General features: G+C 38.0%; 1 protein-coding gene across 5 annotated transcripts in view; it reads left to right on the forward strand.

The window, feature by feature from the left end:
* Positions 1–4,661: 4,661 nt before the first annotated feature.
* Positions 4,662–23,691, forward strand: part of C2H3orf67 (chromosome 2 C3orf67 homolog) — a 309,119-nt gene continuing 290,089 nt past the window's right edge. For 2 of the 5 annotated variants that reach the window (XM_025377409.1, XM_025377411.1), the window contains exons 1-4: positions 4,662–4,805; positions 7,468–7,557; positions 8,373–8,466; positions 15,224–15,296. Coding sequence is in view for 1 of the 5 variants with exons in the window: in XM_025377408.1 (XP_025233193.1) it covers positions 5,109–5,129; positions 7,468–7,557; positions 8,373–8,466; positions 15,224–15,296 (278 nt within the window). In the remaining 4 variants the exon portion in view is untranslated. Of the gene's footprint in view, positions 5,130–7,467; positions 7,558–8,372; positions 8,467–15,223; positions 15,297–23,691 lie in introns of all 5 variants that reach the window. The other 3 variants (XM_025377410.1, XM_025377412.1, XM_025377408.1) reach the window with 2 other exon arrangements.

The following is a 23,691-nucleotide window of genomic DNA, read 5'->3' on the forward strand; positions in this document are numbered from 1 at the left end:
ATTATTCACGTATAGTTAGAATTTTTTAAAAATATGTCTCGTGTCTGTTATTTGTAAAAAAAAAAAAAAAAAAAAAAAATCATTATAGTGTATCTCCTTTTGGCTGCCCAATATCCATCTTCCTCCTTCCCTAGAAGAGGACCCAGAGTTTCCTTTGGGAAACAATCCTTCCTCATTCCCTAGTTGCATGTTTTGGTGATACCCCATTCCCAGCCAATCAATATATCTCATCTCCTTGCTTGCAGGGACTGGTTTAAGAATAAGCACTCAATCTAGCCTTAAGCATATTTATCTGACCAAAGTGTTTAGTTCAGAGATAGGCGTATCACCTGAACTGATCCAAATGAAGGTGAACTTCAGGACTTTAGCCCCAAATGCTCTATTTAGTGGTATCAGAATGTAAAATTGAGAATGCTATAGCCATTTTGTAAACCTAAAGAGAGCCAGCCTAAGGACTGAGCCAACCGAGAGGAAGCAGTGTGGAGAAAGGAAACCTGATGATGTTTCTGATCTGTAGATGCAGCTGGATCTACTCTAGGTTGTTAAGAAATCAATGCCAAGTCCAATGTCATGAGTTTTCCCCTTATGTTTCCTTATAAGACTTTTATAGTTTTAGGTCTTATGTCTTTGATTCATTTTGAGTTAACTCATGTATATAAATTTAAAAAGTAAAGCAAGAGTCCAATTTCATTCTTTCTCATGTAGATATTCAGTTTTCTACAGCCCTTTTATCATATATCAACACTAACTGGCTTTAGGTTAGAGAAAGTTATGCAAGAAAAACTTGCTACTTAGATCTAACTTTTCTGTTAAAAACCTTGATCATTTATGTCATTGCAAAACAAATTAGTACTAAATATCCACTTAATTTATTCCTTTCAAAGATGTATTTGGCAAATGTTCGTATTTTTTAAACCTAAGCGCTTGCTATGTAAAGCTACTTTATTAGGAAAGTATTCATACCTAAATATCAAACTACTGGGATAGTTTTTTTGTTTTGTCTTGTTTTCCTGAGAAAGCTTTCAAGTGGTAGCTGGTTTTGAAAATTTTACATTTATGCATAACTTTTGAAGTACTTGGTCATCTGTAGGTACAGGCAAGAAATAGTCCCTATAGGATCTCATGGACCCGAGAAGGGGGAAAGACCCATTTGAGGAGAAAATCTAAAAATAGTAAAACCCTCAAAAACTTTCACCATTCCATACTTTCTGGAAAAAAGAAGACACTACTATTTTCAAATCAACTGTCAAATGAATAACTTTGGTATCATTAATTTTTCTGGCTTAAAACCATAAAATAGGCCCAGTTTTAAAACTTTCATATCAACTCAACATTATCATTCGTAAAGCTATTCCATAATGTGTAAAAAATTAAAATAACCTTTCAAGTATTAAACATTTCTAGATTACTATGCAGCAGAACAAATTCTCATGAAACAGATCTTACAGCCAAATAATTAGATTAGGTACTGTAACCAAAATAAAAACTACAACAATATTGTGATAAATACAGTACATTCTTAGTTCAAAAGAATATTATTTCTTTTCAAATTGATAATCGTACTCGTCTAAGTTGAATGACTATACTGGCATACGAAGACTGCCACCCTTTGAAACTGTTTCTAGTCTATTCCATTTTAAATACTATCCAATATCCTTTAATATTAATATACCACCAAGTTACTTTTTTTTTCAAATCACTTTCTTTGTAGAACAAAGACAAGCACTTTACAGCTTGTAAAGTGACTAATTCTTAATGTTGTCAAATTAAGTTAAGCAATTTAACGCAATTACTAAATGTACCAACTTCTTAAAAAATTGTAGAAGTATTGTTTCACTGTCTTTTATAGTGAACATAAATAATTTGGTTTATCTTTTATAATGAACATAAATAACTTGGTTTAAGCCAAGTTGTTTGGGCAGGCTGGCTTTTTCCCTTTTTTTCGTTTTTTCAGAATTCTGCTAGATATCCTTGAAGTCACAGTCAAATCCAAGCTTTCGTTCATAGCTTGCATTCAATCAAATTGAAGAGTACTTGCTATTGTAAAGTTGGATTTCCTCCTTTCTCTGATTTTGAATTCATACTGTTAAAGTACTGCACATTCTTATTTTTGCTTTATTGCTACCATTGTCATTGTTAATGGTGGCTCTCATCATAGGCAAAATAACATTGACAAACTTGGCCAGCTTTCAGATTTGCCCATTGCCTGGACAAGCACTATACCGTAGTTGCCAATGAAAATCCAACTCTGAGTCTCCTGAACCTGTTAGAAATTAGGACAGTCAGGTGACAATGTTTGGCTTTGGACTATTACTTTCTCTTTAGGAAGTGAGGACATTGAAATAAATGGACACTGTTTCCTTCTAGTCTTAAGTTGAATAAATAGGTGATCAAAACCAAAAACACCTGAGTAATAAGACTTACTGATTCACTGTAATTATTCATTTTTCGATTCTGTAGCTCATTTTTTCATTGACAAACTGAGGTTATTTACCCTTTTGGTTGTAGATAAATGATAAACATATTAATTAACTCATGTAATCATAAGAGGAAGAAAGAAAACAAAGTAGGGCAAAGTTGTGGATTTCACTTCAACTACGGTGTCAAAAGACCCTTTTCAGAGACCCAAGTAGATTGTTAGAAGCCTTAAGATGTCCCCTAGATTCTCCAGATTCTCATTATACCTTTTGCCATCCTTATTATTAACAGCTGCCCAAAAAAGATATTCACATCAACTCCCTGGAGCGTGTAAATGTTTCCTTATTTGGAAAAATTGGTCTTTAGAGATGTGATTAAATTATCTTGAAATAAAGAGATTGCTTTGGATTATCAAAGTTTGCCCTAAATACTATTACAACCTCTTTATAAGAGACACACAGGGAAAACACACACAGAAAAGGAGAAGGCAATGTGACCATGGAGGTGAGACAGAGACTGGAGAAATGGAGCCAGAATTCAAGGGGTGCCAACAGCTACCAGAAGCTGATGAGGCAAAGAATGAATTCTCCTCTAAAGCCACTAGGGGAGTGTGGCCCTACTGACACTTTGATTTTAGACTTCTGGCCTCCAAATGAAGCCACAATTCAAGGGGTGCCAACAGCTACCAGAAGCTAGATGAGGCAAAGAATGGATTCTTCTCTAAAGCCACCAGGGGGAGTGTGCCCCTACTGACACTTTGATTTTGGACTTCTGGCCTCCAGAACTATGAGAGAATAAACCTCTGTTGTTTTAAGCTACTCCATTTGAGGTAATGTTACAGCAGCCACAGGAAACTAATATACCCGCCCAATGTTGCTCCCTGTGATTGAATTCCTGATATTTATCACAAGTTGTAATTATTTGCTATTTTATTTATCATCTGTCTCACTCCCCTATGTAAGCTCCATGAAAGTAGGGCCATTCACTGCACACCCAGTCTCTTAGCATAGTATTTGAAATATCTCATGTTCCTAGAAACTATCTGTTAAAAGAATCAGCGGAGAAATGTCCCCCATAGGTAAGTCTTGTAAGACAGAGACCATGTCTATTGATCATAATTGTCAAAGCCTCCAGCACAGAAACTTAAAAGAAACTGCTGTTGAACTAAGTTTGCTGGTCTAGAAATCAAGAAGTCTGGATTCTAGACACCATACCGCAATGTATAAACGTGCCATGGCCCCCACCTCTATTTCCTTTCCATCTATTATTTGGCTTAGAATGTTCAAGAAGGTTTGTTCCTTATGGTAAGGAGCAGGTCCGAATAGCATTCATTTTCGTATCCCTCACATAATCCATAATAGTTGGCATATGATAGGACAATAAATGTTTGAGGTTTTTGGGTGAAGTGGAATGATACTGGGCTTTAGACTCAAACATAAATGAAACTCAACATTGCATCCTTGAGTAAATTCCTAATCAACTCTGAATCTCAATCTTCTCAAACAAAAGAGACTAACCCTTACCTCACAGAACTGTGAACCTGTGAGCCACTCAGTCTATAGCAGGGACTTTATGAGTGGTACCTGATTAGCATTAACCTATGCCATTGACCTAACTCAACCATGAGTACAGCATCAGACAAGAATTCCTAACTGGTGCCATATGACTTTGGCCAAGCCATTTAACCTTTCTGAGCCACAGCTCCTTAGCCAAAAATTGGCAATAGTACCTTCCATGTAAAAAGTGGCTCTGATCTAGAAACTAAATAAAGTAACTTAACAGTTACATTTAAGCGAGTGCTAGTCTCAATAAGTTATTATTTTCAACAAAAAAATCTCGGCTTCCTAGGGTCTTCTGAAACAATGAAAGGGTCCAGCAGACCCTCTTACTGCCTCAACGAACCCAAATGTTGGACCCCTCTAATCAAAGGCCGAGTGAGGGTTCCATGAGTCCATGACTGTATCCCTCAGGAACCTACCAGTTATCAGTGTTTACCAAGAGGAGAGACCAAGCCGACAGGTACTCCAGAAGAGTGCAGTACCTGGCATAGCCCTAATCCACGCTGAGTTTAGGCTTCTTAGCCGGCAGAGGTCATGACCTAAGGAGAGTGCAGCTCACCGTTTGGATCGCCCGCCATTTCTCTAGGCGTCCTGCGGTTGCCTGGGCAACGCTACGTCACCGCGTATCCAGTGCCCGTCGGCGAGAAGCCTAGAGAGCGCAACGCGCAGGCGCCCAGTGGGAACCAATGGGCGCGGCCGGAACGCTGGTGGCGCTCGGTGCTGCGCTTTCGCGGTCAGATTCTGGGGTGGGGCGGCAGCGGGAGCGCGCCCGCCTTTCTTGGGCCGGCGGGCGGTTGTCTGTGGCTCCGCAACTGGGCGCCCCGTCACGTAGGTTACACACACAAGCACTCCCCAGGGACGACCCGGAGTCGGTCCAGGCAGCTGCGCCCTCCCCAGACCTGGGCACCCCGGAGGCTGGAGCCGCAATGGTGCGGGTCGAGGGCCGGAGATGGAGCTGACCAGGGGCCAGAGGGTCTGAGAAGAGCCTGCCCAAGTCGGGGCCAAGCACGAAGCCCTTCCCCACCCGTCGGGCTCCTGGGTTCCCGCCGGCCGATTTCCAGCCGTCAGGGTCACGCCACTCGCTGGAAACCCTGAACTCTGTGCCCCCCAAGCCCTGGGCCCCCTGCGGGAATGTTCAAAAATGAGTACCAGGTAACCCGAAACGGTTCTCCAACTTGTCTATACCTTTCTCCTCTTAGGTGAAGTAGGCCGTGATCGGGGTGAGGATACAGTGCACCCTCTATCCCCATAATGCGGTCTTTTTCAGGGGTAAGACAGAATTAGTGTGTGAATGCTATTGACCCAGAGAGAAAGGAAAAGTACCAATGTCTAGGCGTATGATTTGGCTTTTGTTCACTCTCCAACTCAGTGTTTCTTAAGGTATATGAATTAATTGTCTGTGATTCTACTTAAAATGCAGATCTTAGGCCCCACAGAAACCTGTGAATCAGAATCTTGAGGGCAGGGCCCAGAAATCTTACGTTTTAACAAGCGCCTTGGAGACTCAGTATTCCTGCAACATTGGCATCTCAGAAGCGATTTAGAAGAGTGAATGAGTGAACGCATGCATTGTTACATCAAGAAGGAAAGCACTTTGGCTATGTGCTGTTTTATTTTTCCAGAACTGGGAGTCAGTGAATCTCAGACCTTGGAGTACGTCAGAATTTCTTAGGGTACCTTTAAACATGCAGATTTCCGGACCCTCATCCCAGATCTGGTGAATCCGAATCTGTAGATGGGGGTCACTTGATTTACATTTTTAACTACTTCCCCCAAGTGATTCCTATGCAGGGGGTCCAAGGATCGCACTTGGAGAAACCCTGCTTCTGGGTTGCCCTCAGTCACTTTGAATACCCTGGAGTGTCTCGGTGACCTGCTTTCCTCACCTCACTGAACACCTCCCTTCCTGCTCTCCTGTCCTCGCCTCTGCAAGAGGTTACACTCCTTGTTTACAGTCTGCTTACCATGCTAGTCCTGCTGTTCTGATGAACGTTTGTGGCTGTATCGAATCAGTTCTCCACCCGTCTCCACCTCTATTGCTTCTGCCTTTTCATTCACCCAACACTACCTGCCTCCTTATGAGTGCTCTCGGAGTAGTCTGCAGTTCTCTCTCTTCTGTCCCATTCGTTATCACTAACTGGGCCACTTTTAGAGAGTTTGTCTCACTTCTTATAGGTAAAGTATATGATCAAAAAGGCATATGCCCACTACAGGAAACTTGGAGAACATGGGAAAGCAAAAAGCAGCAGGGACAGTTTGCTGTCTCACCAAGTATGAGGACTTTTTTCTTTTAAAACAACTAGCTGTCTCAAATTTAAAATTCATGGTGAAAAATGACCTGCCCTCACAAGCTATAGTAATTCTATCCCATATACAGTTTGCACATAATACCGCCTAAGGAAGAAGACATTAAATGTCTTACCTTCAAGTGACTGTGCGTTAAAACTCAGAGGCAAAAATATCTTTATATTACTGAGAAAAATTAAAAGCTGGAAATTCTGTACAGAAATTAGACTTGCTCATGTATTGCTTATAATTCAAACCGTATTTAGTCCTCATATCAGATTCTCATTTTTTTGCGATAAATTCTTCCTCAGAGATAATTATTTAATTTCCCTTTCTTAAATAATTAAAGCTTATGGACCTCAGTAATATACTCAGTGTGCTTACATAAGTGTGTCCTTCCATGTTCTCATGTTTACAATGGGGAACCAGTAGGCTGTCTGTAGAAACGATATTTGATTTCTCTTGTACAGATTTTCTAGATCTGCACATTAATTTGTATTACATATATAAAAATATCTTGTAGAAATGTTCAAAATAGGACTTCCCAAATGCCTCCCAGACCTTTTTATTGACCAGTACTAAACTATTTAATTTCCCTCCCCATTTTTTGAATAATCTCTGATGGTGCTGTTGAGTCCCTGCTGGGAGCTCAATATTGTGCTGGAGGTTTGATGTTTAGTATCTTATGTAATCCAACAACCCATTTTACAGATGGAGAATCAAGAAGTTAAATAACTCCAAGGTCAGACAGTTAAAAAGCCAGTGTTGGAGCCCCAGTCAGTATGATTAGAAAACTTGTATTCAGAGATAACTACCTGAATGTATTGGCCTGATTCAAGAATTGGATTTAAACCCTTTAGTGTGGGTTGCAAAGCATAAAATGTTTTGCAAGAATGATCTGTATGTGTCAAGTAAACGAGTCCCCCACTGAGATGCTGTAGGGTTTGTATGGCACAATTTATTTAATGTTTGTCATGTTTTAAAAATAGATTCTTTAAACCATTAATCCAAGGTGGCCCAAATCAGAATGGTTGTGGTTTAGATACAATCAACGTATAAAGTAGGAGTAATAACAGGGATAATGTTTCATCCCAGATCAGCTTAACTGACAGATGCCGGCAACACTGGTTATAGACTCTGTGATGGATAATACTTCCTCATTAGCCTTGTCTTTTACTTTAAATATTTTGTTTTCATTTTTTAGGGAGGTGCATTTGTTGAAATTTTCAGTGCTCAAGGAAAAAATCCTGGAGCAAAATGGAAGATCCTTGGCAGTCCATCTGTGATTTGGAAAGTAAGTGTTAGAAATTAGAGCCACGTAAATCAGGGGAAGAAATGTGAGTGAAGGTTATAGAAGAAAGAGCTTGATCAAATTTCAGAACTGTTTTTCCTGTTCTTTCACTCCAAAACCCTTTCATGACATTGTTGGCTGCAGCTGTCCTCGACACCACTCTTCAGTTGTCTAAGACTTTGGCACACAGGTCATAACCGTTCTCTGTACTCCATGCCCTGCTATATATAATTTTAGATGACTTCAATATCTATAAGAAAAATCTCTCCAAGTCCTGGGCTTCTCAGTTTCTTGATTTCTTCATCTTTAACAACCCCTTCCACTCTACTTCAGCATTCATCCCTACTGTCTTACCCTGGTCCTTATCACCACAAACTGTAGGACCTCTGATGTTACTAAGTGAGGCATTAAAATATCCCTTTCTGCCCCCAAACTTTATTCTTAAGGTCCTTGCTCAACTTAGTTGGGACCTTTAGGCCATTGACTGTTCCACTTTTCCTGTGTTTTGTTTTATTTTGTTTAATTAATTAATTAATTAATTTTCTTTGTCTTCCTTTTCTCTCCAGCCCAGAATCCATCATCCATAATTTCAGTCACTTTCCAGTCCAGACCTTGAATGCCCTTGCTCTTTGTCCTTTCACCATGCTTCTGTATTCTAGTTCCCAGGAAGTCTCAGAATAAAAGTACTAAGGCCTGAGCCTGCTTTTAAGTTTTTGGTTATGGGATTTTTTTTCCCCTGTAGATCTGAAGTTTCAATTTTATAGTAGAAGCCAACTAAAATATCCTGTGATAACTACTGTTTTCATTTTGTTCTATAGGAGTTTGATAAAGAAGTTAAAAGTTTTGTATTTGTCCTGGAAGGCAGCAGCCAAACAAACAAAATTCAATTACCAAAGGAGAATAAGCAAATCCGTAAGTAATATTTTTAATATTGAAACTTAACATTTTGTACGCAAAATTATGCTTTTATGTCTCATAAACAGGCACATTAGTATGACTTCTACTGACATCTGTTTATGTAAGGTGATACAATTTTTTTTTTTTAATTTAGAGGGCAATTGTATGCTAGGCCTTTTAAAAAATATATTCTACCTCACCATCTTCTAGAAATCTAGTAGTATCTTAAAGAAGATTTAGAAGAGTACTTGGCAGCCATTAATTATGATGATAATAGCATTTATTGAGCACTTACTGTATGCCAGGAGCTTTGTAAACATTTAATACTTATGAACTCTTTTCATCCTCATAAAAGGTCTTTTACAAATTAACAAACTGAGCTTGGTTCCTCATCAGGGCTAAACGGAAATAAAATCAGGATTCCTAAATTACAAGAAATTAATTTGTGAGAAAAAATGTATCAGAAATAAGATATAAAGCATAATTTGGTGACATGTCAACTCATATGCTTATTACCTTTTAATATTAATCATAATTAAAATATATGTATGAATATGTGATTTAACAAAAACCCAAAGAACCTATTTCAATTCTTATTTACTTCAGAAATCAAGATCAGCATTTCAAAGCAGAAGAGACCCTGAGAGATAACCCAGATTTATCAGAAGCCCAGTTATGAACAGAGATAGGGTTACAATTCAGGGCTCTGCCACTAAATTAGACCTTGAGTAAACTGATTGATTTAAGGAATATGATTTATCAGAACGATTAACTAGAGTTTTCATCAACTATGTCCTATTTTTAAATATAAATTTCAGGTGATTTAGCAAATATAAATAGTTGTTTTTTACTTTCATCATTTACTTATTCCTTCTTTCATTCATTAGAACACTTATCAAATACCTACCATGCATGAAGCTCTATAAAAAGACCTGTTGTTGATACCTGATTTAATTCAGTTTTCTAAACTTATATAGGTTCTGTGCTTTATGTACCATTTCAAGCTACTACATGCATATTTTAGATTTCCAAGACATAAACTAGCCATATAAGTTATGGGTGAAAGATGATTTATTTTAAAGTGGTTTGCCACTGTTTCTTTCTAAACTAAGAAAGAGACTGGAAAAAAAAAGAAGAGATAACCATCATTAAAAATAATTTTTAATTTACTGCCACTTAAAGATTATGCTTTCCTAATAGTTTCTGCATGTGTGTGTGTGTGTGTGTTTCTGTCTGTAATAGTAGGTTTTTGCATTTCCATATATATTTATACTTATAAATGAGGTGAACTAAGATGATCCAGGGAAACCTGTCTGACACTGTAGTTTCATCTTCTTACAAGAGGCACAAGACATCTTTTTAAGGATATTGGTTTTGTAAGACAGATAGATACATTTGACTTTCAAGAACATGACTTTGTTCTAAGCCAATTGTTCCTTTGTTTTTTTCTTAACTTATAAAGCCCACCTGTATTTGCATTTAGTGTCCTCCGTATCAATGCACATGGTTACCTTATTAATAAAAATCAATCACTTTTAGTAACCTTTCTCACTTGATTCTGAGAAAGATTCCTCCTCTACTAAAGGCTGAATGATTAAATACAAGCTCTGCTTTTCCATTTTTATCTGAAGTTTTTTTTAAGAAACAAACCAAGTTTAATGTGTCATAATTATTTTTTTACATGGAAAGATGATGGTTTTAATTGTAAAAAAACAGAAGAATCTTTTAATGTATTTCTTGTACAATGCCTTATAATTAAAAGTTAATCTGACTTTTCTATATCACATGTAGCACTGTAACAAATGAAACAGTTTATATAGTCTGCCCTGCACTAATGCCTTTAAGGTTAATTATTTGGAATTTTTGATAAAAGAAATTTATAGCTATTTTTACTTGTGTAAAACGACCTTCTATGTGAAGTTTGTATGGTTAAATTTAAATTAAATGACATGCCTTGAATAGATAATTGGCTTTTAATTAACATTTCTAAATTTAATTACCATTATGTATTCCTATTTTAAGAGTAAACATCCACTTTATTTATGCAAACTTGACATTAGGTACCCTATTTGTGTTTCCGACTGCATTAGGTACTACTTAGAAAGTTTAGTAATGAAATTAAGTATGTTTAACTTTTCATTTTAAAAAATAAGATTTCTTTTTTTTTGTTTGTTTTTTTGTTTTGTTTTGTTTTTGTTTTTGAGGCGGAGTCTCGCTCTGTCGCCCCCAGGCTGGAGTGCAGTGGCGCGATCTCGGCTCACTGCAAGCTCCGCCTCCCGGGTTTACGCCATTCTCCTGCCTCAGCCTCCCGAGTAGCTGGGACTACAGGCGCCGCCACCACGCCCGGCTAATTTTTTGCATTTTTAGTATATCTCAAACACATAAAATAAAGGAAATTGTAATATTACTTATCAGACTGTGCACTTCTCTAGGGCAGGGATCTTCCTGAATCATCTTCTTTGTACCCTTAACTTAGTGCCTGGTCCATGGTTGGCGTTCAATAAGTGTGTTAAATTTGCTGTACTATGAAGCTATGACAATTTGGGTCATAATTTTTCATTGTAACCAGCTGGCCTTGATAATGAGGCTTGAATAAACCTTTCACCAGCTAAATAAATAAATCCCTGCTGCTCTTCACTCTGGAACACATTATATAGAGTTGCCCATATGAGAAGCAGCTCTGTCACACATAAACATATGTCATTTGGAGGTCTTCTTCAGAGCTTTCTGTTGGAGGCTCGTGTTTGAAACCATTGTTTTCTCTGCCTGTGGCATCTAAATCAAATGATGTGTCTCGGGGGAGTAGCATCCCTGAAGCCTGGCATTGTTCTGCATTTCAGGTGCTCTGGAGGATGAGGTCACCTTTATGAGGTTTCCCCAGGCCTCCTCAGGCCCCCACTTTAGTATCATTTTTATCTTGTCATGACTTCCTCTGTTTAAAACCCCTCAATGGTTTTGACCTGCCTCTATTTTCCTGAATCCAGTGGACAGTTCTCAGCCCTCATCTTACTTCACGTATTAGCAGCATTTGAGAAAGTTGACACCTCCTTCTTATACTTTCCTCACGCAGACCCAAGATGTCCGTACTCCTAGTTTTCTTCCCATTTCACTGTTCTTCTTTCTTAGCCTCCTTTTGTGGTTCTTCCTCTTTCCCCCACTTGAATTAATGTTGCAGCATCCCTGGACTCAGTCCTTGGCACTGTATCTACACTTACTCCCTTGGTTATCAACTTCCAGCTCATGGACTTAAATGCCATCTCTGTCTTACTCTAGCTTACATTTACAGCTCAGACTTCTCTCCTAAACTCTAGTCTTCTTGAATATCATCTTACTTACTTGACATTTCTACACTTGGACAGCTGAAATATAATACGTCCAAAGCCTAACTTCTGGTCTTTACTCCTCAAAATTCCTCCTCCTGCAGGCTGCCCCATTTCTTCTGTTAGCAACTTATCTTTTCAGTTGCTTAGAAAAAATCTTTTAAATCAGCTTTGATATTTCTTTCTCTTCATTCAGTCTATCTGGAAGGTCTTGTTGGCCCTATGTTTAAAATAGGTTGAGAGTCTGATCACTTGGTACCTCCAGTGCTACTGGTCAAAGCCACCATTATCTCATGCTTGGATTATTGTAGTAACCTAATTGGTCTCCCTGTTTCTGACTTGGCCTCTCTATTACAGTCTGGTGTCAAATTAGCAGCCAGAGTAATACTTTTAAATTGTAAGAAACATACAAGTAATGTTACTCCTCCACTAAAAATGTCCTATCTCTCTCAGATTAAAACCCAAAAACCTGTAGGACTCTGCAGTATCTGGTGCCCTTCTTAATTCTGACCTATTTCCTATTACTCCTTTTCTTGTTTATGCTGTTGCAACCATACAGGTCCCATTGCTGTTTTGAAACATAGTCCAGTGCACTATCACCTTGGCACCCATGCACAGACTGTACCCTCTACCTAGAGCATTTTTCCCCAAGAATAGACATTCAGTAAATCTTTGTTGAATAAATGAATGAATGTACGAATGGTTTACCGTTGATTTTAGGATGACTTATATTCTTCACATGGTCTTTAAGACCCCACATAACTGAGTTCCTCTCTACTTTGCCAGACCCATCTCCCACTGCATTTCCTCTTCTGTCTCTCCTACCAGCCCATTAAGCCCTTTTTAGTTTTATCCAACCTACTCCATCCTTTTCCATAATAGGATGGAGTACTCCCTCTGCCAGCAACAGTTGTTCCTCTCTCTTACACCCATCTCGCTTGCCCAGTCAATTCCTGTGTATTCATCCCAGCTGAGTTTCAATGCTTGTCCTTCAAGAAAATCTTCACTAATCATCCTCTTCCCCTGCAAGGAACCAGAGTTATATGCTTTCATAGCACCCTGACCTTCTTCATGGAGCTAGAATATAAATTCCAAAAGGGCAGAGACCATGTATGTCTCATCTACTGCAAAAACTTCAGCATTGAGTCTTGTATGTAGTAGGTGCTCAGTAATCTTTGTTGTATGATAGACCTAATTTAATCCATATAAATAATCCTATGAGTTGTAAATCTGAACTATTAACCCAGTTTTACAGATGAAAAGTAAAAGGGCCCACACAGGTTTTCTAATTTGCTCAAGGGATATGGAATAGGCCATAATGAACGGATAACTGATTCCTGTTTTGTTTGTTGAAGTGGGAGAAAAAAATAGGTAGTTTGTTTCTGACACACAACAGATTATAAAACTGTAAAAAGCTGCATATTTCAGGAAGAAACTAAATTTTTATGAATTTTATGTTCTTGATGGACATTTTTGACTAACAGAATTTCCACATTCAACAATACTTAGAGTGATTTTAAATATAATGTAGACATGAATAGTCAGTTTAAATATACTAAGCCACTGCAAAATAAATGTTACTATAGAATTTATTTAGCATCTGACACACAGGATCAGTCTGTGTCAAATGTTATTAAAGTACTTTTTTTTTGTCAGATCATCACCATATGGTATCGGCATATTTCTTTTAATCTTAGAAGTGAAGCCTTTTGGAAACTAGGGCTTCTATATGTGAGAAAGTTGAATTACAAAGCTTTCTTTTTTTGAGTGTAGAACTCTTTTATATCTAAAAATGCTCATATAAAAATGCCCTATATGTGTAACTCTTTGTGTTTGAAGAGAACAGTGCTGATTCAGTGAGATTTGTGACATAAATTAGGGACCTCTTTTAAAGACTGATTTCACTTATCCTGCTGTTCTCTCAGCTCTATTTACAGAGGCCATTGTGCAATGGAAAAATACTGTGGGGCCAATCAATGCAAGATGCAAGAGAGATTGATTGAGGATGGTTTATTTAAGTTGGCCTCATTTTGGTATCTCACTTTGCTTTTGTAGACCAGAGCTCTGGTGGCCTCACTGGCTTTTCACATAAATATGGTAAAATCAGATTTCTAGAGAATTTTCTAGGGTCAAAGCCTGTGATCTCTTATTTCTGCTACATTTCTTACACTACCGAGGGCCCTCTGGAACATACTAAGCAGAAGCTTAGTACTTTTAAGTAAAAGTTATCCCTGTATGTTTGATGAAAATGTTATGCATATTTTATCAAATATATCTATTGTTTAGAAAGTAAATTTGGGATAAAACGTAGGAACTGTGTAAGTTGTTCAGGAAGGTTGCAAAATGGAAATCATAAACCAGAAGTTCTTTATATAGACTATCCAAAAATGTGTTGTTACTTTAAAATCCCTTAATTCGTTAAGCCTACTACGTTGGAATAACATAACATAGCATGAGTTTTAGACCAGTTGCCTTTTTTTATTTTTAATCCATGTATTGGTCTGTACTATTGGCTTTGTAGGAGAGGTTCACAGATAAATCAAGACATCTCCATTTTCTACCCAAAGTCCCACAGCAGGAAAATATATTTGTAAGTTGCATGTTTTAGGAAGTGTCATACTAAAAACATCTGTTAAGAGCACCATAATTGAGAGATCAAGCAAAAGTTCAAAACCTAAGAGGAAAGGCATTAAGTGAACAGGTCTGGAGAGGTAATATAAAATCAGTTGATTTTTTAAAGCAGTTGTAGAATTCAGCTGTCAAAAGTACTATAGGGACTGGTTTCTCTGCAAACATTTTTAATCCAGATGAAGCTAGTAATAGGGAATAAAAGCTAGCAGTTCTCAGTGAACATTAAATTAATTAAATATATGTTAATTAACAAAAGGTATAAATGAAAATATGTTCCTCTATTCATCTCATTGTGGACACATTTAAAACCATATGAATTAGCTATGGCTCATCAAACCTTCAGTTGTAGTTGTCATAATTAGAATTGTTTTTCTTGATCTATTGTTTTTTATTAAGTTGTTTAGTACAGTTAAAACTGCCAGTGAATAAAAATAATTGCGACATGCTTTTATGGCTGCCTTGAAGGGAATTTATAGTTCAATTTTATATGTCTCTGTTGAATGCAGTTCTATGTGTACATTCTCTTCCAACCTAATAAAAATAATAAATAAAAACTTATTATTTTTAAAATTTTAATAAAGATTTCACCAAGGCCACAGATGGGACTTTAAAAGACAACATTTGTTGTGAGTTTGATTTTATTTTCATCAATTTTTTTACTTTCTTAATGAGGTTGTAACTCATAGGTAGTGCTATTGCAGTTCTGTGTATTACTGAAATGCTAAAAGCTTCAACTTGTTGATGGTGTGTGAATGTATTTGTTTATATGCACATATAAATGCTTTGAACATTTGAATGTATATTTTCCCCTCTCATTCTAGTTGGATTGATCCAGAGGTTTCTTGTACTTCAGATTTACGTACCCCTGGGACAAGACTTCTCCACTGAATTGCTGTAAGATACACAGAACTTCTTTGAATGTTTTATGTGTGTTAGACATTTGATCAATTGAAGCAGTACCAACAATCATTAATTGCAAGTGGCAGTTTTTGCATTAAAGAGCAGTGACTTATATCAAGTCAGCATCAAGTAATTAAACTAATTTAATCATATTTCTTAGATATCATTATAGTCTGGCATTTCCCTAGGAAAAGAAAGCAAATTTCATCTGTTTAAGAAAATATCAAAGGATTATTATTTTGACAATAAATGACCTATAACTTGAAGAAATATATAATCCAAAAGTCCAAAAGTTTGAGATTTTTGGATTCTATATTTGAATGAAGTTTGAATGAAGGGTGAATGAAGGGTGATGTTATGTTTTATACTGTCTGCTATTCAAAACTATGGTTGGTCTAAAATTGATTGAAATATCTTATTTTAATAATCCTTACTTTGTCTAGAAGTATTAGTCCTTCCTGTTTACATATAGACAGCTAGCAATATATTTGTTTTAAATGGAGATTGTTTAGCAAAAATGAAAATATACAACCTTTACTCAGTTGAGCTATCTATTGTGTGAGATGTTATTGAGAATGAAAATAACATTTAGTACACTTGCATAGAATTGAGTATTATTTAAGATTTTATTAATAAATTTATATATTTTAAATAAACCATTATGTTTAAGGTATGCTATTTTCTCATTTTTCTTTGTAATTAATAGCTGTCCAAGGTCTGAGCTTAGGTTTTTATTTTCCATGCCAGAATAAATGATTTTTCTTATTAAGGAAGATGATTCTATACAGCTTTTACTAAGTAAAAGATGATTTTTTTTTCAGCAAAGCAATCAAACACACAATATTTGTTAATCAAGTTCACCATCTTATATGGGATGTGTTAATGGCACCCCAAAACAATTACAACATGAAAGATCACTATCATAGGTCACCCTAACAAATAAATAACACTGAAACAGTTTGAAATATTGCAGGAATTACAAAAATGTGATCTACAGACACAAAGTGACCACGTGCTGTTGTAAAAATGGCACTGATAGATTGCTTGACACAGGGTTGCTACAAACCTTCAACTTGTAACAAACATAATATCTGCAAAGTGCTATAAAGCAAAACTCAGTAAAACAAGGTATGCCTGTAGCTATGTAAGACATCTTTCCATTCTGGTCTAGGTAGTTCTGCATCACTCTTTTGGATGTTACACAGTGTCAATCCATTGACCAAGCTGATCTATTTTCACACGTCATGTTTTCCACACTTATATTTCTTCACATTCTTCTTTTTGCTTGGAACAAGATTCTTTTTATTATTATTATTATTATTATTATACTTTAAGTTCTGGTATATATGTGCAGAATGTGCAGGTTTGTTACATAGGTATACATGTGCCATGGTGGTTTGCTGCACCCGTCAACCCATCATCTACATTATTATTAGCATTTATCCTAATGCTATCCCTCCCCTAGCCCCCCAGCCCCTGATTGGCCCTGGTGTATGATGTTCCCCTCCCTGTGTCCATGTTTTCTCATTCTTCACCTCTCACTTACGAGTGAGAACATGTGGTGTTTGGTTTCTGTTCCTATGTTAGTTTGCTGAGAGTGATGGTTTCCAGCTTCATCCATGTTCCTGCAAAGGACATGGACTCATCCTCTTTTACAGCTGCATAGTATTCCATGGTGTATATGTGCTACATTTTCTTTATCCAGTCTATCATTGACGGCATTTGGATTGGTTCCAAGTCTTTGCTATTGTGAACAGTCCCGCAATAAACATATGTGTGCATGTATCTTTATAGTGGAATGATTTATAATCCTTTGGGTATATACCCAGTAATGGAATTGCTGGGTCAAATGGTATTTCTGGTTCTAGATTCCTGAGGAATCGCCACATTATCTTCCCAGTGGTTTTATTTAGACTCTCACCAACAGGGTAAAAGCGTTCCTATTTCTCCACATCCTCTCCAGCATCTGTTTCCTGACTTTTTAATGATTGCCATTCTAACTGGCGTGAGATGATATATCATTGTGGTTTTGATTTGCATTTTTCTCATGACCAGTGATGATGAGCTTTTTTTCACATATTTGTTGGCCACATAAATGTCTTCTTTTGAGAAGTATCTGTTCATATCCTTTGCCCAGTTTTTGATGGAGTTGGTTTTTTTTTTATTGTAAATTGGTTTAAGTTCCTGGTTGATTCTGGATATTAGCCCTTTGTCAGATGGATAGATTGCAAAAATTTTCTCCCATTCTGTAGGTTGCCTGTTCACTCTGATGATAATTTGTTTTGCTGTGCAGAAGCTTTTTAGTTTAATTAGATCCCGTTTGTCAATTTCGGCTTTTGTTGCCATTGCTTTTGGTGTTTTAGTCATGAAGTCTTTACCCATGCCTATGTCCTGAATGGTATTGCCTAGGTTTTCTTCTAGGGTTTGTATGGTTTTAGGTTTTATGTTTAAGTCTTTAATCCATCTTGAGTTAATTTTTGTATAAGGTGTAAGGAAGGGGTCCAGTTTCAGTATTCTGCATGTGGCTATACAGTTTTCCCAGCATCATTTATTAAATAAGGAATCCTTTCCCCATTGCTTGTTTTTGTCAGGTTTGTCAAAGATCAGCTGGTTGTGGATGTGTAGCATTATTTCTGAGACCTCTGTTCTGTTGCATTGGTCTATATATCTGTTTTGGTACCAGCACCATGCTGTTTTGGTACCAGCACATGCTGTTTTGGTTACTGTAGCCTTGTGGTATAGTTAGAAGTTAGATAGCATGATGCCGCCAGCTTTATTCTTTTTGCTTAGGATTGTCTTGGCTATATGGGCTCTTTTTTGGTTCCACATGAAATTTAAAATAGTTTTTTCCAATTCTATGAAGAAAGTCATTGGTAGCTTGATGGGGATGACACTGAATCTATAAATTACCTTGGGCAGTATGGCCATTTTCACAATATTGATTCTTCCTATCCATGAGAATGGAATGTTTTTCCATTTGTTTGTGTCCTCTCTTATTTCCTTGAGCAATGGTTTGTAGTTCTCCTTGAAGAGGTCCTTCACTTCCCTTGTAAGTTGTATTCCTAGGTATTTTGTTCTCTTTGTAGCTGTTATGAATGGGAGTTCACTCATGATTTGGCTCTCTGTTTGTCTGTTACTGGTGTATAGGAGTGCTTATGATTTTTGCACATTGATTTTGTATCCTGAGACTTTGTTGAAGTTGGTTATCAGCTTAAGTTTTTGGACTGAGACAATGGGGTTTTCTAAATATGCAATCATGTCATCTGCAAGCAGAGACAATTTTACTTCCTCTCTCCGTATTTGAATACCCTTTATTTCTTTCTCTTGCCTGATTGCTGTGGCCAGAACTACCAATACTGTGTTGAGTAAGAGTGATGAGAGGGCATCCTTGTCTTGTGCCAGTTTTCAAAGGGAATGATTCCAGTTTTTGGCCATTCGGTATTATATTGGCTATGGGTTTGTCATAAATAGCTCTTATTATTTTGAGATACATTCCACCAATACCTAGTTTATTGAGAGCTTTTAGCATGAAGGGGTGTTGAATTGTATCGAAGGCCTTTTCTGCATCTGTTGAGATCATGAGGTGTTTGTCATTGGTTCTATTTATGTGATGGATTGTGTTGATTGATTTGCCTCTGTTGAACCAGCCTTGCATCCCAGGGATGAAGCCGACTTGATTGCGGTGGATAAGCTTTTTGCATCAATGTTCATCAGGGATATTGGCCTGAAGTTTTCTTTTTTTGTTTTGTCTCTGTCAGATTTTGGTATCAGGCTGATGCTGGCCTCATAAAATGAGTTAGGGAGAAGTCCCTTTTTTTCTATTGTTTGGAATAGTTTCAGAAGAACTCATACCAGCTCCTCTTTATACCTCTGGTAGAATTTGACTGTGAATCTGTCTGGTCCTGGGCTTTCTTTGGTTGGTAGGGTATTAATTACTTCCTCCATTTCAGGACTTGTTATTAGTCTACGCAGGGATTCAACTTCTTCCTGGTTTAGTCTTGGAAGGTTGTATGTGTCCAGGAATTTATTCATTTCTTCTAGATTTTCTAGTTTTTTGGGTTTTTTTTTGTTTGTTTGTTTGTTTTTGTTTTTTTTTGCATAGAGGTGTTTATAGTATTCTCTGATGGTAGTTTGTATTTCTGTGGGATCAGTGGTGAAATCCCCTTTATCATTTTTTATTGTGTTTGTTTGATTCTTCTGTCTTTTCTTCTTTATTAGTCTGGCTAGTGATCTGTCTATTTTGTTAATCTTTTCAAAAAACTAGCTCCTGGAGTCATTGATATTTTGAAGGGTTCTTCATCTCTCTATCTCCTTCAGTTCTGCTCTGATCTTAGTTATTTCTTGCCTTCTGCTAGCTTTTGAATTTGTTTGCTCACGCTTCTCTAGTTCTTTTAATTGTGATCTTAGGGTGTCAATTTTAGATCTTTCCCACTTTCTGATGTAGGCATTTAGTGCTGTAAATTTAATTCTAAACACTGCTTTAGCTGTGTTTCAGAGATTCTGGTGTGTTGTGTCTTTGTTCTCATTGGTTTCAAAGAGCTTATTTATTTCTGCGTTGATTTTGTTATTTACCCAGTAGTCATTCAAGAGCAGGTTGTTCAGTTTCCATGTAGTTGTGTGGTTTTGAGTGAGTTTCTTAATCCTGAATTCTAATTTGATTGCACTGTGGTCTGAGAGACTGTGTTATGATTTCCATTCTTTTGCATTTGCTGAGGAATGTTTTACTTCCTATTATGTGGTCAATTTTAGAATAAGTGCAGTGTGGTGCTGAGAAGAATGTATATTCTGTTGATTTGGAGTGGAGAGTTCTGTAGATGTCTATTAGGTCAGCTTGGACCAGAGTTGAGTTCAAGTCCTAAATATCCTTGTTAATTTTCTGTCTCATTGATCTGTCTAATATTGACAGTAGGGTGTTAAAGTCTCCCACTATTATTGTGTGGAGTCTAAGTCTCTTTGTTGCTCTCTAAGAACTTGCTTTATGAATCTGGGTGCTCCTGTATTAGGTGCATATATATTTAGGATAGTTAGCTCTTCTTGTTGCGTTGATCCCTTCACCATTATGTAATGTCCTTCTTTGTCTTTTTTGATCTTTGATGGTTTAAAGTCTGTTTTATCAGAGACTAAGATTGCAACCCCTGCTTTTTTTTCTTTCCATTTGCTTGGTAAATATTCCTCCATCCCTTTATTTTGAGCCTATGTGTGTCTTTACATGTGAGATGGGTCTGCTGAATACAGCACACTGATGGTTCTTGACTCTTTATCCAATTTGCCAGTCTGTGTCTTAATTGGGGACATTTAGCTTGTTTACAGTTAAGGTTAATATTGTTATGTGTGAATTTGATCCTGTCATTATAATGCTAGCTGGTTATTTTGCTCGTTAGGTGATGCAATTTCTTCATAGTGTCAATGATCTTTATAATTTGGTGCGTTTTTGCAGTGGCTGGTTCCAGTTTTTCCTTTCCATATTTAATGTTTCCTCGAGGAGCTCTTGTAAGGCAGGCCTTGTGGTGGCAACATCTCTCAGCATTTGCTTGTCTGTAGAGAATTTTATTTCTCCTTTGCTTATGAAGCTTAGTTTGACTGGATATGAAATTCTGGGTTGAAAAGTCTTAAGAATGTTAAATATTGGCCCCCATTCTCTTCTGGCTTGTAGAGTTTCTGCAGAGAGATCCATTGTTAGTCTGATGGGCTTCCCTTTGTGGGTAATCTAACCTTTCTCTCTGGCTGCCCTTAACATTTTTTCCTTCATTTCAGCCTTGGAGAATCTGACAATTATGTGTCTTGGAATTGCTCTTCTGGAGGAGTATCTTTGTGGCGTTCTCTGTATTTCCTGAATTTGAATGTTGGCCTGTCTTGCTAGGTTAGGGAAGTTCTCCTGGATAATATCCTGAAGAGTGTTTTCCAACTTGATTCCATTCTCCCCATCACTTTCAGGTGCACCGATCAAACATAGGTTTGGTCTTTTCACATAGTCTCATATTTTTGGAGGCTCTTTTCATTCGTTTTCATTCTTTTTTCTCTAGTCTTGTCTTCATACTTAATTTCCTTAAGTTGATCTTCAATCTCTGATATCCTTTCTTTTGCTTGAACGATTTGGCTGTTAATAGTTGTATACAGTTCACGAAGCTCATGTGCTGTGTTTTTCAGCTCCGTCAGGTCACATATGTTCTTCTGTAAATGGATTATTCTAGTTAGCAATTCCTCTAACCTTTTTTCAAGGCTCTTAGCTTCCTTGCATTGGGTTAGAAACATGCTCCTTTAGCTCGAAGGAATTTGTTATTACCTACCTTCTCAAGCCTACTTCTGTCAATTCATCAAACTCATTCTCCATCCAGTTTTATTCCCTTGCTGGCAAGGAGTTGTGATCCTTTGGAGGAGAAGAGGCATTCTGGTTTTTGGAATTTTCAGCCTTTTGCGCTTGTTGGTGACCTTCAGATGGGGTTTTTGTGTGGACATCCTTTTTGTTGATGTTGATGCTATTCCTTTCTGTTTGTTAGTTTTTCTTCTAACAGTCAGACCCCTCTGCTGCAGGTCTGCTGGAGTTTGCTGGTGGTCCACCTCAGACCCTGTTTGCCTGGGTATCACCAGTGGAGGCTGCAGAACAGCAAAGATTGCTGCCTGTTCCTTCCTCTGGGAGCTTCATCCCAGAGGGGCACCTGCCAGATGCCAGCTGGAGCTCTCCTGTATGAGCATCTGTTGACCCCTGCTGGGAGGTGTCTCCTAGTCAGGAGGTACAGGGGTCAGGGACCCACTTGAGGAGGCAGTCTGTCCCTTAGCAGAGCTCGAGCGCAGTGCTGGGAGAGCCACTGCTCTCATCAGAGCCAGCAGCTAGGAACGTTTAAGTCTGCTGAAGCTGTGCCCACAGCCGTCCCTTCCCCCAGGTGCTCCATCCCAGGAGGATGGGAGTTTTATCTGTAAGTGCCTGACTGGGGCTGCTGCCTTTCTTTTGGAGATGCCCTGCCTGGAGAGGAGGAATCTAGAGAGGCAGTCCGGCTATAGAAGCTTTGCCCAGCGGCAGTGGTCTCTGCCCAGTTCGAATTTCCAGGTGGCTTTGTTTTCACTGTGAGGGGAAACCACCTACTCAAGCCTCACTAATGGTGGACACCCCTGCTCCCACCAAGCTCGAGTGTCCCAGATTGACTTTAGACTGCTGTGCTGGCAGTGAGAATTTCGAGCCAGTGGATCTTAGCTTGCTGGGCTCTATGGGGGTGGAATCCGCTGAGCCAGACCACTTGGCTCCCTGACTTCAGTCCCCTTTCCCGGGGAGTGAATGGTTGTGTCTCACTGGCGTTCCAGGCGCCACTGGGGTATGAAAAAAACTCTGCAGCTATCTCGGTGTTTGCCCAAATGGCTGCCCAGTTTTGTGCCTGAAACCTAGGGCCCTGGTGGTGTAAGCACCCAAGGAAATCTGGTCTGCAGGTTGCAAAGACCATGAGAAAAGTGTAAAAAATCTGGGCTGGAATGCTTCATTTCTCATGGCACAGTCCCTCACAGCTTCCTTTGGCTAGGAGAAGGAGTTCCCCAAACCCTTGTGCTTCCCGGGTGAGGCGACACCCTACCCTGCTTTGGCTCACCCTCCGTGGACTACACCCTTTGTACAACCAGTCTCAATGAGATGAGCCGGGTACCTCAGTTGGAAATGTAGAAGTTACCTGCCTTCTAGGTTGATCTCGCTGGGAGCTGTAGACCGGAGCTGTTCCTATTCAGCCATATTGCCAGCCACCTCATAAAAGATGATTTTATACTACTTTTACTAAGTAAGTTTGGTGCAAACTAAGAAGAAAGAAGAACTTTGTTAATAAAGTGAGAGTAACATAAATTTGAGGTTATTCATTTAGTTTATATGAATTTGGATATTAATGATTTGTTTATATGTTATTAACATATGAATTTTAGCTATCAATATACAATCTTCTTGGGTGATAAAAGATAGATAGAACAATTTATGCCTTTGTTTTATTCAACCTTAAATCTCAGTAGACTTTTTACTAAGATCTTCTTTCATCATCTGCCATGGTCACTAAGTTTCTTTAAAATAGCTCTTAGAGTAACAGGAACAAAGCATTGTTTGATGCACTCACATATCGCTTTCTGGTTCTACAGAAAAGCATTTTCAAGACTCCAAAGGCATGCTAAAGGTAGAGGGGATCACACAAAGCTTTATTTTCAGTGTAGGCAAAAGTGGTTCCTGCCAAATGGAAGAAGGTAAATTATGTTTTATTTTTAAGCTCCTTAACAACCCATAGAATCCCATATAGGCCCACTTATTCTTCTTATCTCCCTATCAGAAGCAGTGGTGAGGGTGCTGGTAGTTGGCCTTTTGATCAAAGTTGTACAAGACACTTGGCTGAACCGTAGAACAGAATCTTTTGCCAATGAGCCCTCTTTT

This window comes from Theropithecus gelada, chromosome 2 (assembly GCF_003255815.1).
Source record: "Theropithecus gelada isolate Dixy chromosome 2, Tgel_1.0, whole genome shotgun sequence".
Lineage (NCBI taxonomy): Eukaryota > Metazoa > Chordata > Mammalia > Primates > Cercopithecidae > Theropithecus > Theropithecus gelada.